Source organism: Manacus candei, unplaced genomic scaffold, assembly GCF_025592945.1.
Source record: "Manacus candei isolate 608988 ecotype Guabito, Panama unplaced genomic scaffold, ASM2559294v1 h1tg000003l, whole genome shotgun sequence".
NCBI classification, from domain to species: Eukaryota; Metazoa; Chordata; class Aves; order Passeriformes; family Pipridae; genus Manacus; species Manacus candei.
Window position 1 is genome coordinate 9,059,540 of NW_026138051.1, and position 15,367 is coordinate 9,074,906.

The window sequence follows — 15,367 nt, forward strand, 5'->3', positions numbered from 1 at the left end:
TTGTTGTGGGATGGTGCTGTTGCGTTTGTTGCAGCAGTTTGGAAATCCTTCGAAGGGAGTCTCCAAGGCCTCAGTGTTTAAGTGATTCTCATTTGGGAAGAGGTGGGAAATTGTGTCAGAAGTACTAAATGTCAGCTGTCAGTGTCCTAAACAGAAACAGTCTTCTCAATTAGATGCAGCCTTTGGGAGCAGTTTCATGCTGTGCTGGCCTTGTTTGGATATTGGTCCCTTGGGTTCAGAGCTGTGACGTTCGTTATTTGCCGTGCTCTGCTTGAATATCACGAAGTGGAGGCTTTTCATTTGCCTTGTCCTTTCTCATCATTCCTTTAGACCAGGCCACCAGAAATAGTTCTGAATATGCAGCGTTGACATTTGCAATGGCAGCATCACTGTGTGTCTCAGGGACCACGCTCTGCTTTATCTCCACAAAGAGGAAACGGCCTCTCAGGGCTTTGAGGACATTGGGAGGTGACAGTGCTGTACCTGCTTGTCCTGTAAAGTAGATCAAGGCACAGACATGCATTCAGCAAGATTTTCCTTTAATCGTTTCTTCATCCCAAGGACCCTGGAATGATTCAAACACCTTGGAGTCTAAATCTCACTGATTTTATGTACACTAATATTTAATGTGCAGTGCTTGGGGTTGTCCATTATAAAATCTTTGTATTTTTCATATATTTCTAAGAGTTCTCTGTAAGAATCAGAGTAGGCAGTGGTGGCTTCTGTGACATGGAGAAACACTAACAAAAGGTTGTGTAAATCCTTGAAAGACAGGCAAAAAGTAAAATAACCTCTCCAAGTGGCTGCTCCTTACTTTCACTCTGCAGTACCCTGATGATGCAGCAAGAGAGTGTGTTGCTCTTTTTGTTCTTTTAATCTTGTTTGTGACAAACATGCTTCACTTCCTCCCGAGCAACAACAGCCCATTCTATCCTGGAGCGGGTCACTCTGTGTATATGGGGGAAAAGAAGGCATCTGGGATCTTGGTGTGGTGCCAGTGTTCACACTGCCTTTCCAGACATTCCATCTTTGCCTTTGTTCCAAGAAGCTGGTAACCTTAAAACAGAGAGTATGGAAGGACTCAACCATCCAGCACTCACTGATGCTCAGGGAAAAAGCCTTCACGCAATAGTTAAGCCTTACTTACCTTGTTGGTACCTCTGTATATGTTTTAAATTTGATCTGAAACTTTGTTTTCAAAGATAAATAGTACAAGACAGCTCTTGAACACTTTATCACCAGAAAGCTTATAAGCTTAACGTATTCTCCTTCAGTGTTGAACAAGGTGATCCAACTTTACATTTAATATACATCCAGGATGACTAATCGTTGTGCTCATATGTTGTTTATGATGGTGGTCTTTATATATAGCAGCATTCTTGGTACAAAGACTTGGTGCCTGAAGACTGGTGACTTGCACAGTTTCTTGGTGGATCAGATAGAAAATGTTTATTTTCTCTCCACGGGTTTGGTAATTGCTGACAACTTCTGATGTGTGTTTGACCTTAAAACATTTTTTCTTATTTTTTTCCCATTGCATCTGATCTCTTGATGCCTTGGCCAAGGAGGTTTTAGCTTTTTTGCCAGAGTAGCACATGGTTGTGTAGTTAACATGAAGGCTCAGCTGCTGTGACTGGAAATCACATTTCACAGTACTTGTTTCCTGGCCTGTAGCAGACGTGAAGTGTGGTTTAACTGCATTATAAAACCACAGGTGACTAGAAAAAGAAGCTGCAGGAAATGACTTGGAGGCTGAATTCTGTGCGATGGTAAATGCCTGCTCTCAGCCCAGCGTGGCTCAACTTCTACCGTTTATTTTGTTCCATCTGGATCACACTTATATTTAGGGATGAGGGGAAGATTTGTTCTTAATGAGAGCCTACACTCCTGCCCACGCTTCCTGGGGAGAGTAGTGTTCAAGCAGTCTTCAAACGGTGCAGTTTTAAGGCTGAGTATTAAAAATACACTTGATATTTCTCCTTCCCCAGGAGCAGTCTGCCTGTGGTTCTCTCTCGCGCCTTCATGGACTCTGTCCCCCCATCTGTTCTTCACCGGGACTGGGTGCTTTTGCTGCAGATCCAGCACTGCCATAAGATACCCTGGTGCTGGGTTTTGTTTTGGTGAATGCAGTCCAGGAGAGTTTGAGTGTGTTGTCACAAAAATCTGTGTGCCTGACAGCCTCCCTTTCTTCTGCTTTAGCTGTTTGTGCATTGCTGCACTTGGAGCTGCATCCTCAAGGCAAAACCAGAATCTGCTGCTAACATGTCGTTAGGAGGGAAGGTGCTCAGGAATTAATAAAGCACCATATTTGGTGAACATCTTGGCAGGAAGAGTCAGACTAATACACAAAATATGGCTAAGGGGAAACATATTTACACATCACAGACTGGTAAATATGGTTAATGGCTGCAGTGTATTTGGAACCTCATATCTGAAGAAAAAAAAACAAAAACGACAAACCCACAACAGCAAAACAGTAACAAGGCAAGTAATGATACCGACAGGCTACTGTAGTAAATGCAATCCTTGGGGATGTTTTCCTAGCTTAAAATACCAGTGCCATTAGCAGAAGAGGGAAAACCAGTATGCCTGTCCCTGCAAACAGTCTTTCAAGATACGTGAAAGCATGATTCTGAAAGAACAAGTCAAAAATTACACCCTGTAAACTATTGCCTTTTGGCTGTAGTATTTCTTGCAGACTTATGATGTTCCTAGAAAGCCAGAGGGGAATTTTCTGGTTTTGACGCTAAAATACGTTATTAAGAGAAGCCTTTTCTTCAGAGAGGCAGATAGCTGCCTTTTGGGGGCTGCAGGAGGGCAACTTTCCAGTACACACAAATAATGTGGGTGCAGCACCGTTCTCTCTGTTTTGCATGATGCCATTTCTGAGGCTGAGCTCCTGCATGTGGTTTACTGCTGTTTGCTGGGCAGGGTTGGAACCCTGGGTGCCTTGGCCTACACAGGCCTGTGTGCAATGGCCAGGTGGAAGTTCCTCCAGAAGGAAGTGGCTGTGCATGGTGTGGAGCTGGAGCTGGGCCTCAGCCCTTCTGCGTCCTGGGGCAGAAGGGGGCACCTGGCTGGGGAGACTGGGTTGGTGGTGTTGGGCACAGGAGAGAGGGTGCAGGAGCACCTTCTCGTAAAGTCCTTTGGGTGGCTGGGGAGGAGCAGCCCTTGCCCCCCCGCAGACAGGTTTGGGTACCCCCACTCCCAAACCCTCGTGCAGGCTCCCTTCTGATAGGGCAGTGGATTTATGAGCAGCTGAGTTCTGGACACGTTTTCTCAGTTTGTGTTTTCCTGTTTGGTTCCTGGCTTTCAAAGATGTGCTCTGAAGCTCGGATAGGGACACTTGGAGCTGGAGAAGACCTGATGCCTTGCATGGTCTGGCCACCTGCCTATGTGAGCATCTCCCTTGCAGCTTCTTTCAGTGATCCCTGATTTTCAGGTGCCAGTGGCTGTTTTACAGATTTGGACAGACTCCTCTTTGCAGTCTGAGATTTTCATCTTCACAACAGTACAGAAGATATTGCTGTGTTTGATAGCTTGGAGCTTGTATTCTCTGCTGTTTCTGTGCTGCAGCAATTGAGCTTTGCAGAGACAATGTGTTTGGGTTGCTCAGTTACTAGATGTAGGTCCATTTGTTCAGTTACTAGATGTAGGTACAGTTTTCCTAACTGTTCTAACTAGTTTCTGTAATTGCAGCTGTGAATGGGAATTACATGTGAGTTCCAATTCACATAAAATGAATTGTAATAGGCTTATAGGAGGAAGTGTCATTAATACTCTCCTTTGCACCGGAGATTCTTTTTGTTTTCAGTATGAGACTTGAGTTTCTATGTATTTCCTCAAGAAACAAGTGTTTTGCTGCCTCTTTATCTCAGCAGCTGTGTTTGGGTACGTGTTTTGCAAAGTTTAGTATTTTTCTGACAGGGCTACCTTCAGATGTGTGCCAAATGAAACGTGCTATTTGTGCCGCCTGGGTTTGTTTTGGGGAAGAGGGAAGCACGCTGACATGATTGACAGCATCCCTGCAAATCTGCTTGGACTGTGCAGTTGATTCTGCTTGGGAGGTCTTAGAGAATAGACAGAGCAGTGTATTTTGCTTGAAAATGACACAACTCTTTCATTGTATTTCAGGGTGAAGGCTGTCGTACTGTCCCGCTCTCTGGACACGTAGGATTTGACAGTTTGCCTGACCAGCTGGTTAATAAGTCAGTTAATCATGGGTTTTGTTTCAACATCCTGTGTGTGGGTGAGTATTTCCATTTTGGGAAGTTCTCTTGCTGAAAAGTTCTCTGCAGCTGGATGTAGCTTGTCAGTGACAGCGTTAACAAGGTAGCTTTGATTTAAATTTCCCCAACTGTTCTATTTTCAGTAACAAGATTTACTGGTGCTCTGGGAAATCCCCGCTGGTGTTCTGCAGTATGGCTTTCTACCAAGCAGTGAAATAAAATGCCTAAAATCACAGGCTGTTATTATGATCTTTATTTTCCTAGTATGTTTGAATTTCACATTTTTAAAAGAAAATAGGTACTCATGCCAGAGTACTTTGTACTGAGGTCTTGTCTGGCTAGGTATTGAATTATTATTATAATTATTTTGACAAAATACTAGTCGTCGCCTCTTAAATCACTAAAAGCTATTTTCTTCTCCTCCCTTCTGTGCATACTTGAATTAAAATTGTGTCTAGCCAAGCCTTAACTGGTCAGACGATTATCCAAGATGCCATGTGTGGATCACAGCTGGGGCCTGGCACTGTAGCAGGACTTGGTGTCAGTCCCTGCATCCCGTCTCACAGGGTTAGGATCCCAAATAGTCCCTCCTTGGAGGCAGAAGTAAAAACCCTGTATGACTTTGATAGAGTGATTTGGCAATGTGGATAAGGAAATTAATAATAGGGAATTAATAATTGTCTGATTGTTTTACTGATGCTGATCCCCTGCCTCTGGGGAGCAGGAGGTTATTGTGTGGCCATGGCTGCTCAGGGTAAGCCCTGAGATGAGTCTGCAGATGATCCCAGCTGTGCCTGGTGTGACAGAGGGAAGAGAAGCAGCTGTGGATACCTCTTGGGGTAGCTCTGCATGCTGGTGGTCAGCTCTGCATGCACACAGAGCTTTTCTGTCCCCTCCCATGAGAGATGCAACTCTTGGTATGGACCTGGTGTTTGCCCAGGACAGGGTTAAGTCTGAAACAAGAGTAGTGGAGCGAGGAGAGGGGAGCTGAGCCCTGTTAAATGGAGCTGAGAAGAAAATTTTCTGTACAAGGGCATTCCTGTGAGATGATAAACTTTGCTGACAAATGGAGGTCACTGTCAGGCTGAGTCGCTGGTGATTTCCACGGTACGTAAATGTGATATGACCTAGTGAGACTCCTGGCCCCAAGACTGAAGCCTTGAAGAGTTTCCTTTTCCACTTACCGAGCTGCAGTGTTTTTTTCTACAAGTTCTACGTGTAGCAGGGAGTGCCTCCTGTGGTTATATGTTCACTTTGATGTGTGGAGAAGAGTTGAATGCCTCTGCTTTCCTCTTTGGAGGACAGGAATGGAATACATTAATCCCTTGTCGATCTGAATGACAAGGACACACCAAGATCAATGTGCATTAGTTATTAATGTCAGTCTTTTATGAATAGTAATAACACAGTCAATCCTGAAATAAAGAAACTTTACAGAAAAAAATTAATAAACTTAATTAGAAAAAGATCCACAAATCTAAAGTTGAGGAGGCCAGGCTTTAAAGTATTTTTTAAGAGTTGTCTGGTGTCTCTGTTAACTTGTGGAAACAGAGTTAAACTCTTAAACATCCTGGAGAAAAAACCCAACATTTCTCAGAGTTCGTCCGTCATTTGTTCTGTTGGATCTCACTTGGACAGCAGGAGTTTGGGGTGAAAAATTGAAAGAAGAGGGAGCAAATGAGGATTGGAGCAAATAAAAGGAATAGATGAACTGATCCCATAGACAGGCCACTAAGCATGACAGAAGGGCACTTCATTGCCTCCCATTTTTCAGATGTGTGTGGCATCTGTTGGAGGAAAAATCCAATGGCAATTTTACTCTGCATCATATTGGATCTGAGCCACCGATCCCTCCAGCTCCTGGTGGAGAAGCCAAGGAAAGCATCAAAAATGACTCTCAGCAGCACGTCCAGAGTGGAGCAATTTTTAGCTCTTCTCATGCTGAAAGCTGTCTCCCCTTTGAGACTAAAGCCAAAGATAGAATAAATGAGAAAACCTCTCATAAGAAGCTAGGGGTTGTGGATGGTTTCTCTGATCTTTTATTCCTCAGCACAATCATTTTCTTCCTAAAGCTTCTGTGATAAATTGTTAGTTGCCTCTTAGTTCAGTACAAAGGCTGAAGAGGTATTTAATGGCTGAAACTTTCTGTGCTGACTGTATTTCTCAGTGAGATGGGGAAATAAAAGAGGAATATATATAGGTTTTTAATGTAAACTTGCTCAGTTTTGGCCAGGGTAGATTACAGTTGCATTAGACTAGTATCCCGTTATAAGCAGGATTTTCCTGCTTCTTCTGTTAGGGAACTTGTTCTAACTGGCCTATCCAGTGCAATGAAAAATGGCTATTTAAGTAGAAATACCTTCACTTTCCCCAAGGGTTGTACCAAGACTGCTTGAAGTCTGTCACTCCAAACGACTGAGCCCCGTGGTGTGTGGGAGCTCTCACCAGCTGGAGGAGGGAGGGATCTGCACAGGTTTCCCTGCTCTCCAGCAGGCAGCTCTCTGGGGTGATGAGCTGTACAGCCTGGAAGTTACCCTGTGGTTGTTTTTATGGTCACTGGTGCAACCAGCTGAGGAGACAGCAGGGTTTCTCCAACCAAAAAGCCATCTGTCTCCTCAGCCCTCTCCTGCCCCCTCGCCGCTGGTCCCCTGGGATGGATGGTGGGAGCTGGGTGGTCCTCTCAGATGCTTCAGCATCTTTTGTGAGCTGATGTTGCTCCTCTTGCCTCCACAGCCCAGCCTCTGCCCTGCAGTGGGTGAATTGTGTGGTGTCTCTGTACACCTGTCAGATGAAACGAGCTATTTTTTCCTGTCTCCTTGAGAGATGCCCTTATCAGGCTGAGCTGCCTCAGGGCTTGTCTCAACAAACCTGCTACATTGGATTAGCTCCCATTTCTACACATGAAAAGGCTGTGCATGTGGATACATTTTCTTTAAACTTGAACTGTTTGATATCTGGAGGCACGGTTGTTACTCTTGTGAAGGCCAGGTGCTGCTCTCTCATGAAAGGGTGCTCTTCTGAAAGCTGTTCTATGCCTTTGAACAGGGAAATACTGCAAGGACTTCTCTGTCCTCCCACAGAATTGAATGAAGATCATATGATTGGGGCCTCTTAAATCCCGAGTGATGTGGAGAAGGGGGCCAGTGAGCAGTTGCTTGTTGTTTCACTTATCACATCCTAGGGAAAAGCAAATTAAATCTCCAGCTACCAAAAAAGGAGGTACAGCTTTTGTGGTGTATAATTCAGCTTACTGCTGCAGGGTGCTTAGGATGCCAAAATTTCTGTGGAAGGAAGAAGCCATGAAGATTCATTCACCACAAAGAGACCTGTATTGATTTGGGAAGCTGGGAGCTTGTCCCAGCTGTAGTTTTGCAAGTGATGCCACTGCTCCATCAATGTGGGATTTGATGAACCATTTCCATAGAGCACTGAAGACACCGTGTGCATGTGCAGCTGGACCAGAGGGCACATCTCAGAACGAGAGGAGGTGTGGGGAGCCCAGCACAGTGACTCTTGCCTGACAGCCTACTGTGGGCATTAAGAGTGGGTGGTGCTTTCTGGGCACTGCTGTAGGGCTGCTGTGTGTCCAGAACCTGGTGTGGTGTCTGTTGCCATTTTTATTTGTTTTTTAATGTCTCTGAAAATCGTGGGTCTTAGCAGCAAACCTCCATCCCATGATGAAAGGCACAACACTACAGCTTCTCAGTAGCTGTCAGAGCTTCCTGCTGTAGAACTCTACCAGGAAAGGTCACCCTCTGTGCCCTGTCCTTTTTTGTCAGCCCTGTTTCGGGAGAGCAGACCACTGCCTAGTTGCATAACCCCTAAGTACGGTTTTGGAGATCAAATCACGTGTGCCCATAAGCCTGACATCAGGAAATAATCCCCCTGCCAAGGATGCCTCTCACTCGGTCTGTACACTCACTCTGTACACTGCTGCTTTTTTCACAGTAATTCTGCCTCTTAATCCCCATTCATCGTTTCTGCTTTTTGGAGATGATTCCAGTGCTGTTGGCTGGAACAAGCACGCACCACTTTGTCCTTTTCATCAGGCCATCTGTTCCATCTGGACTCCTGTCCTTACAAGTAGCAGTTGGCACCATTCACATCTTCCAGCCAGCAGAAAGTTGCCTCTGTGCGAGGCAGAAATTCCCAGGAGATTCAGAAATCCTCTCTTCTGTAGTTTTGGCCTTCAGAGTAACACTCCTCATATTTAACACAATGAAAAACTTTATTAGCATCTTCAGTCTTTTGCCATCTCATGTCACTTTGTCAGTGTTAACATCGTGTTTCTTTCAGCTGAGACAGTCTTTCCTCTCTTCTCCACTGTCCTCTTCCCTGGCAGGCTTTAATGCTGTGCCATGTCAGTGGGGTCACACAGCTCAGGGGCGAGGGTATCTGCTGGCTCAATGTAATTCTTGGTGTGCAGACTTCATGTTTGACATGCTGTGTTAGTGGCTGAGTGTTTTGTGTTTTAAATGTGAAGTTGTAGGTGTTTGGATGGTCAGCTCCCACCTATGGAAAAATGACTTACCAGTTCAGATCTTACCCTTCCAAAAGAAAAAACTTAGTGTTTGAATTCAGAGTTGCCTTTGCCCTGTGTAGGTGTCATGAAATAGAATATAAAAGCATGTCCTGCATCTCTTAGGCACTTGACCTGGCCCCTCTGGCATTAAAGTCCTTCCTGCTGGAAACAGCACATTAGATTGATTTAAAGTAGGCAATGATTAACAGGTTCAGGATGTGCTTAAACAATAGTCTTGGCCTCACATGAACATCTTTTGCCCCAAAGAAGGAGGGAGGCAGAAACCAGAGGTGATTTACAGGGTATTTTGTCTGCCTGGAAGTCAGTGTGGGTTACACATGATCTGTGTATCTGCTGCAGGGAGCAGCTCCCTGCCCTGGTCACCACTGCTCCTCCCCTGTCACCCTGTCCTGCAGCCCTGCAGGCTTGGGAACAGACTGCTGGATCTGACCCTGCTCCAGGGCCTTCCAGGCTGTGAGGCAGCGGCATAGGAGGAGGCTTTGCAGGCTGGTGTGTGGATGATGGTCCCACACCCCAGGGCTGATGGACTCCCCAGCTCTGAGATGTCCCATCCAGGGTTCCTGGCATTCACAGGCGAGCAGCCAGCTCGCTGCTCTGTCCCACCCATCCCTTGGCAGGGGCTCTGGAAATGCTGCAGCCTTCTCAGGTTGTTTAGATTTTTGTCTTTTTTTACACTGCTGTTTTCCTGGAATCCCTGAGAAAGGCCTGGCAGGTCCTACAGGCTGTCTGCTGTTAACTCTCAAAATCCCTGTCCAAACTCTGGTCTGCTGCACTTTGCGCACCTGCTGCCTTTTGGGGGCAAATGGTACCTGAGAAGTCCAGACAATGAGATTCCAAGTCGATGAAGGACTTGCTGGACCAGCTTATTTTTCCAGCGACAGAGGTAACGTTGTGCTTTGCTGGGTCCCCCTGCCTTGCTCTGGTCAGCAGTGTTTTAGGCACAGCTGATGCACTGACATAGCACAAGGGACTGCAGCCATACCAGCTCCTGGTGCTGACTCCCTCTTCCCCCCTTCAGATTGCAAATGGGATTGATGCAAAAAGCAACTGGACTGGTGGCTGCTCTGGCCATATGTGGCATCCCTTGGTGATGGAGCACAAGCTCTCAGCTGGCTCCCAGGCAGCTCAGGGTGTATGCTGACTTTGAAATGTTAATGAATTTTGCTGCCTCTGGAAAGGTATTTGATATGTGATCCTGGCAATCAGAGAAGCTCAGTTCCCAGAGCAGGGGATTTGGGCGTTGGAACGGGGTGATCTTTAAGGTCCCTTCCAACGCAAACCATTCTGTGATTTTATGAATCTATGTTTGCCTTGCCCTGCCTATCTTGTAGTTCAGCCCTGAGTGAGAGAAATCCCTTCTGTGGCCAAGAGAGGAATTTGCCTGCTTGAAGGGGTGAGGCTTGGAGATTTGGAAGGGGGAGGATGGGGAGGAATTTCCCCTTGTTGAATTGGGCATTTCATGCAAGTTTGGATCTGTTGCAGAGCTCTAAACTTACAAAAATAAGAAGCTCTTTTATTCTGAGCAAAGTAGGAAAGCGATGAAGTTGTTTTGGTTGGGAGCTGAGGGCTGGGGGAAGGAGGGAAAGGCTGCTGCAGCCAGACACAGCCTCCCTGTGCTCCCGCAGTGGGTGGGGTTCAGCCGGCTCCTGAAGTTTCTGCAAAAGTCAGCCGGGCAGCTCAGAAATTGTTGTTTCTCCAAAACACAACAGCCCTCACAGGGCAACAAACCAGACTGCATAGGAAGTCAGATCCTTTGAGCTCAGAGACCTGGCTCCGTTCTCAGAGCTTGGCAAGGGAGGCTGCCCTGTGGAATGCAGGCACAGAGGGATTTGTTTTATTCTTCTTGGGATGTATCTAAAACAAATTTAAGACTAGTCTCTGGGATTTCTCTCTTCCTTCCAGTCAGTGAAATAGTTACCTGTTGATAGAGGGGATCCAAGTAACAGTTCAGTGCTGCAGAAAGTTTGGAAGCAGATTTTGGAATATTGTATAGCTTGTGTAGCTCCTAAGATATGGAAACCAGATACTACCAAAAATGCCCTCTCCCAGTCTAGAAGGCTGATTCCCCAACTCAAGCTGTTGTGAGTAGAAACCCACTGCACAACTTGCTATAGGACTAGAACCAATTCTCAGGGTTTCTGCACAGTAGGAGACTGCTTCTGTGGCTGCTTATTAAACACATATTGATCTGGAGCAGCTTTTTTTGGAAATGGCAGTAAGCCCCACCCCCACCCCCCTTTTTAATGAAAACAGCATCTTCTGTAGTGTAGCTGTGGGTTTATGCAGGATCTGAATGATGCTTTCCCCTTCACCTTTTCACCTCTTTCTTTTCATCTCTATTTTCTAACGATATTAATGGCCATTAGACTGTGAAATGTAATTTGCCCAGAATACAGACCTCCCATTGTTCATGGCTTTCTGTTTACCAGACGCTCCCTTGGGAGCATGAGATCTGCTTTCATCTGCTACAATTTCACCCCTGTTAATGGTTGGAAGCTGAAAGGCCAAGCCATATTAATATTCAACTGAACATTTCAACTCTCTTTTTTTTCCAACAGGGGAAACTGGCCTTGGTAAGTCCACCCTCATGGACACCCTTTTCAACACCAAGTTTGAAGGTGACCCAGCATCTCACTCACAGCCCGGGGTTCAGCTGAAATCCAGTACCTACGACCTGCAGGAGAGCAATGTCAACCTCAAACTGACTATTGTGAGCACAGTGGGCTTTGGGGATCAGATCAACAAAGAGGACAGGTGAGTGTGGGGGAGAGAGGCTATATCATGGCCTAGTTTTTCATGCAAGGTCTCTCCCTGTGCTCTATGGGGGCCAGACTGCCTTGTACACTTTTCCTGCTTCTTTCTTATGGGTTGTCCTTGTCATCTCTTTGTGATGGGACAGGTAGAAGAGAGGACAGAGGCTGTGGAGTGTCGGCACTGCTTTGGCTATGAAACAGCTTTTCTTACGCTGTCAGAGTAATATCTGCCCTGCTGGCAGCCTTCTGCCCAAATTCATCTGGTGGGGAGAGTGGAATGCTCCAGGGCAGCATCTGGGTTTGTTTTGGCTGTGCTGACCACAAGCTGCCAACCAAACCACCTGTGTGGTCTAGTGACCACTTGGCTTAATACCCACTTCTCTGTGTTGCCAAAGGAAGCACGATAAATGTGCAGTGAGATACCCAGGGGAAGTGTGTCTGGCAGCTCACATCCCAGCATGGCTGGACTGTGGTGGTTAAGGGATGTGCAGTTCCAGCAGGCAGTCTCCAAGGTGCATCTTCACAGAGACATTGCTGATGGGATTTGCTTTGTTGTGGGTCTGTCAGGTTTCTTTTTTTAAGCTATGTTTAAGATGCATTGATGTCCTTTACGTTATGAGTCTGAAAGGCTCTGTATTTCAGAAGGCCTTGGAAGGGTGCTACAGGAATTTCCTGCCCAGAGCACTGGGCAAAGGTAGTACTGAATGGAGCTGTATCTTCCACCAGCAGGACTCAGAGCTGTGAGAGCAGCAAGCCATTCAACCCCTGAGTGCAAGCAAGGGTTACACACTGCTGCAAATGAGTCTACATGATTCTTACTTTAGAAAGTCTCTCACCCTCATATTTCAAAGTACGAGAGTCCTCTTTCCCTGGAGAGGATGATGTGTCTCCTGTCCTCTGCTGAATCTCAGTACTGTGTTTTGACAAACAGGCTGCTAGAGTCTGATGTAGGACCACATCTCCGTGTCAGTAGTGTAACTCTAAAATTTCTTGTGGGTGGAGAGGAAGGGAGATGGAGAGAATTGGTCTCAGGACGTGAATTCTAACAAGCAGCTTGTTTCTTAAAAGCAAGCAAAGGAGCACTGTCTGTTTTTCTCTCCGACTGTGAGATGTATAGCTTTTTTTGTTTTCCTTTCACCAAAGCTATAAGCCCATCGTTGAGTTCATTGATGCTCAGTTTGAAGCCTACTTGCAAGAAGAACTGAAGATAAGAAGGGTCCTGCACAACTACCATGACACCCGCATCCACGCCTGCTTGTACTTCATTGCTCCGACGGGACACTCGCTGAAATCCCTGGACTTGGTAACAATGAAGAAGCTCGACAGCAAGGTGGGCACGTTTAACTCTTATGGGACAGGCTTGCTGTTTGCATGGTGGAAAGGCTGCTGCTTTTCCAGAGCATTTCCCCACCTTGAATAGCCCTTCTGGTGGAAGTGACTGGCTTGGCAGATAAATCCTGTAGATTTATTGATCGCTTACAATTTTTTGAAGGTTGTTTTGCAGACTTGGAAAAACTCCCTGGAGCAAAGTTGATTACTTTGTTCCTCTGTTCTTTTCTAGGTGAACATCATTCCCATCATTGCCAAATCTGATGCCATTTCCAAGAGTGAGCTGACCAAGTTTAAAATTAAAATCACAAGTGAACTGGTCAGTAACGGGGTTCAGATCTACCAGTTCCCAACAGATGATGAATCGGTGGCAGAGATAAATGGGACAATGAATGTAAGTGACTGGGTGCTTCCTCCTCTCATAGAACAGCACTGTCAGCATAGGGGTTGGTGGGCCATATTGGGGTGTTTCTTAAATCTGCTTTCCCTTTTTATTTTGTGTCTTAAAAACAGGATTTCACAGAGATCCCCTCCTTGTAGGGTCATCCTAGACTAGCAGAGCCTTGTGGTTGGCTACTGACTCTCTGGTGGGCTTTTCTATTCAGAAAACAGACTTTTAACCCCCTCCTTGTCCTCATGCATGTCTGTTGAGGGACATGTAGGAAGCTAGACAGACAGTGAGGCCTGGCTGTGCAGGGCAAGGACAGTCCTGGGTTATGGATTAATAAGATGAGTGTTACCTGTCTGGTGTGAGGGGCAGACTGTCTGCAGACATGCACCTCTGCTCCTCACCCTGTGTTCTTCTCAACAAACAGTTCTACTCTCCTGGACTGGTGTTTCCTGGAAAGTCCTGCCTCTATGGATGTCTCCTCTTGCCTATGGCTGTCTTTGCAGCAGAGCCCCTTCACCTGGCCAGCTCTGGGACTCTTGTCTGCATTGAATTCCTGTTTTATTATTGATCCAGGTTCTTAGCTAGGTCATGGTCTGGTTTGGCCTTTTGGCTCTGTTGCTGTTGGCCAGAATGGGTGGACAGGGAGTGCAACGAGGCTGATTGGAACAGTGATGTGAGAAATAAAACACAAGGGTGGGACCAGAGGCCCTGGCAGCCCAGTGGCCCTTCTCTTCTGCTTTTGGTCACTTTGGGAGTACACAAGAAGAGAGGGAGTGTGTACAACTTTCTCTGGTGTCTAACACTGTTAGCTCAAGAGTTTCTCTGTATTTCTGTCCCATGTCCTGCCATGATGTCCTGCCACCAGTAAATTTCCAGGATCTGGTGGCAAGGAGTTGCACAGGTTAACCAGCAGTGTGTGAAAACCAATACACAGCTTAGTCCAGACATGCCTTAAGGTGCCTGCAAGTGCTCATTCTGGCTCTGGCCTGCACAGCATGGTGGGTGCCTGTCTGTGGTTCCTTGAAGAGGGAGCAAACTGTCCCTTGGCCCCTCTGGCAGTGCATCCTGACCATGGTCCCGTTTTACAGAAGGCCTTTTACAGGAAAGCAAGTAGGGGAAGTTGCTTCACTGCTGTTGATGTAGTACAGGTCTACCTGATGTGCTTTTGTGTCACCTCTTGATCTAATATTAAAGAGTATTCTGGAGAGGCCTAAAAGAAATATAAGGTTTGTCCTGATGTCAGTGGTGGTTTCCTGGTCAGAGTGGTTTTGTGATGGTATCTTTTTTAGTGCTTAATGCTCTCACTGTGTAAGAATAGAGTTACTGCTGGAAGCAAAATGCAACATCACTCCATCCTCAAGGAACCAGAGGTGTGATGATAAAGGGAGAAGTCCTTCCCTCTCAGCCCTTCTCTGCTTGTCTTTCCTTTTAGCCATTCACATGTTCCCTGGGAGGGAGTTGCTGTCTGGGGCAATGTAGACATTTTGGGTTGTGTCAGTTGCTCACAGAGAGATCAGCTCTTTAATCCTCCATTGAAATCGTATCAGTCAGAATTACCAGGTTTATGGGAACTAAGCAGGCCAGAATCTGAATCTGATCAAGGCAATTTTGCAGGCCTGGAAAACTTGTATCCAAATAGTGATTTTATTAGCAACATAAGACAAATCTGCTTATGCTTCAGGGCAGGGGATGAGCTTGTGGAGGGACTGAGACCATTAAAAGAGCCAGGATGGGTTGATTTAGGTTGACAACTTAAATTGCCAGTTTTAGTCATGTTTAAAATTGAGGAATGGGGAACTTTGATTTAAATAGGTTGCCTTAACCTTGTGTTTGTACTCCTCTACAGAAAGCTTAATTGTCTTTGCCTGTTACAGATCAACATCTTAGAAGGGTTATAAATGTAGTTTTCATAATTAAGTAGTGCTTCTTGCTGACCATCAACTTCTCTGGATCAGTTACTTTTTTCCCATAAAGTATATATATACAAGTTCAGAGAAGACACTGTCCAAATTCATTAGGTCTCTTCCCATCTAGATTTTATTCTTGCATAAAATCAAATCAGAAAAACAAGCTCTCCTGTTCTTTCAACTCCCTGATGGCTTTTCCATTTTGAATTAGTTAG

At 45.8% G+C, this 15,367-nt stretch overlaps 1 protein-coding gene across 6 annotated transcripts in view; it reads left to right on the forward strand.

Annotated features, from left to right (window-relative positions):
- Window positions 1–15,367, forward strand: part of SEPTIN6 (septin 6) — a 29,197-nt gene that overhangs the window by 2,472 nt on the left and 11,358 nt on the right. For 3 of the 6 annotated variants that reach the window (XM_051784584.1, XM_051784621.1, XM_051784629.1), the window contains exons 2-5: window positions 4,135–4,249; window positions 11,331–11,526; window positions 12,669–12,855; window positions 13,087–13,248. In XM_051784584.1, coding sequence (XP_051640544.1) covers window positions 4,135–4,249; window positions 11,331–11,526; window positions 12,669–12,855; window positions 13,087–13,248 — 660 coding nt within the window. Of the gene's footprint in view, window positions 1–3,136; window positions 3,397–4,134; window positions 4,250–11,330; window positions 11,527–12,668; window positions 12,856–13,086; window positions 13,249–15,367 lie in introns of those variants that run through there. The other 3 variants (XM_051784593.1, XM_051784612.1, XM_051784602.1) reach the window with 3 other exon arrangements.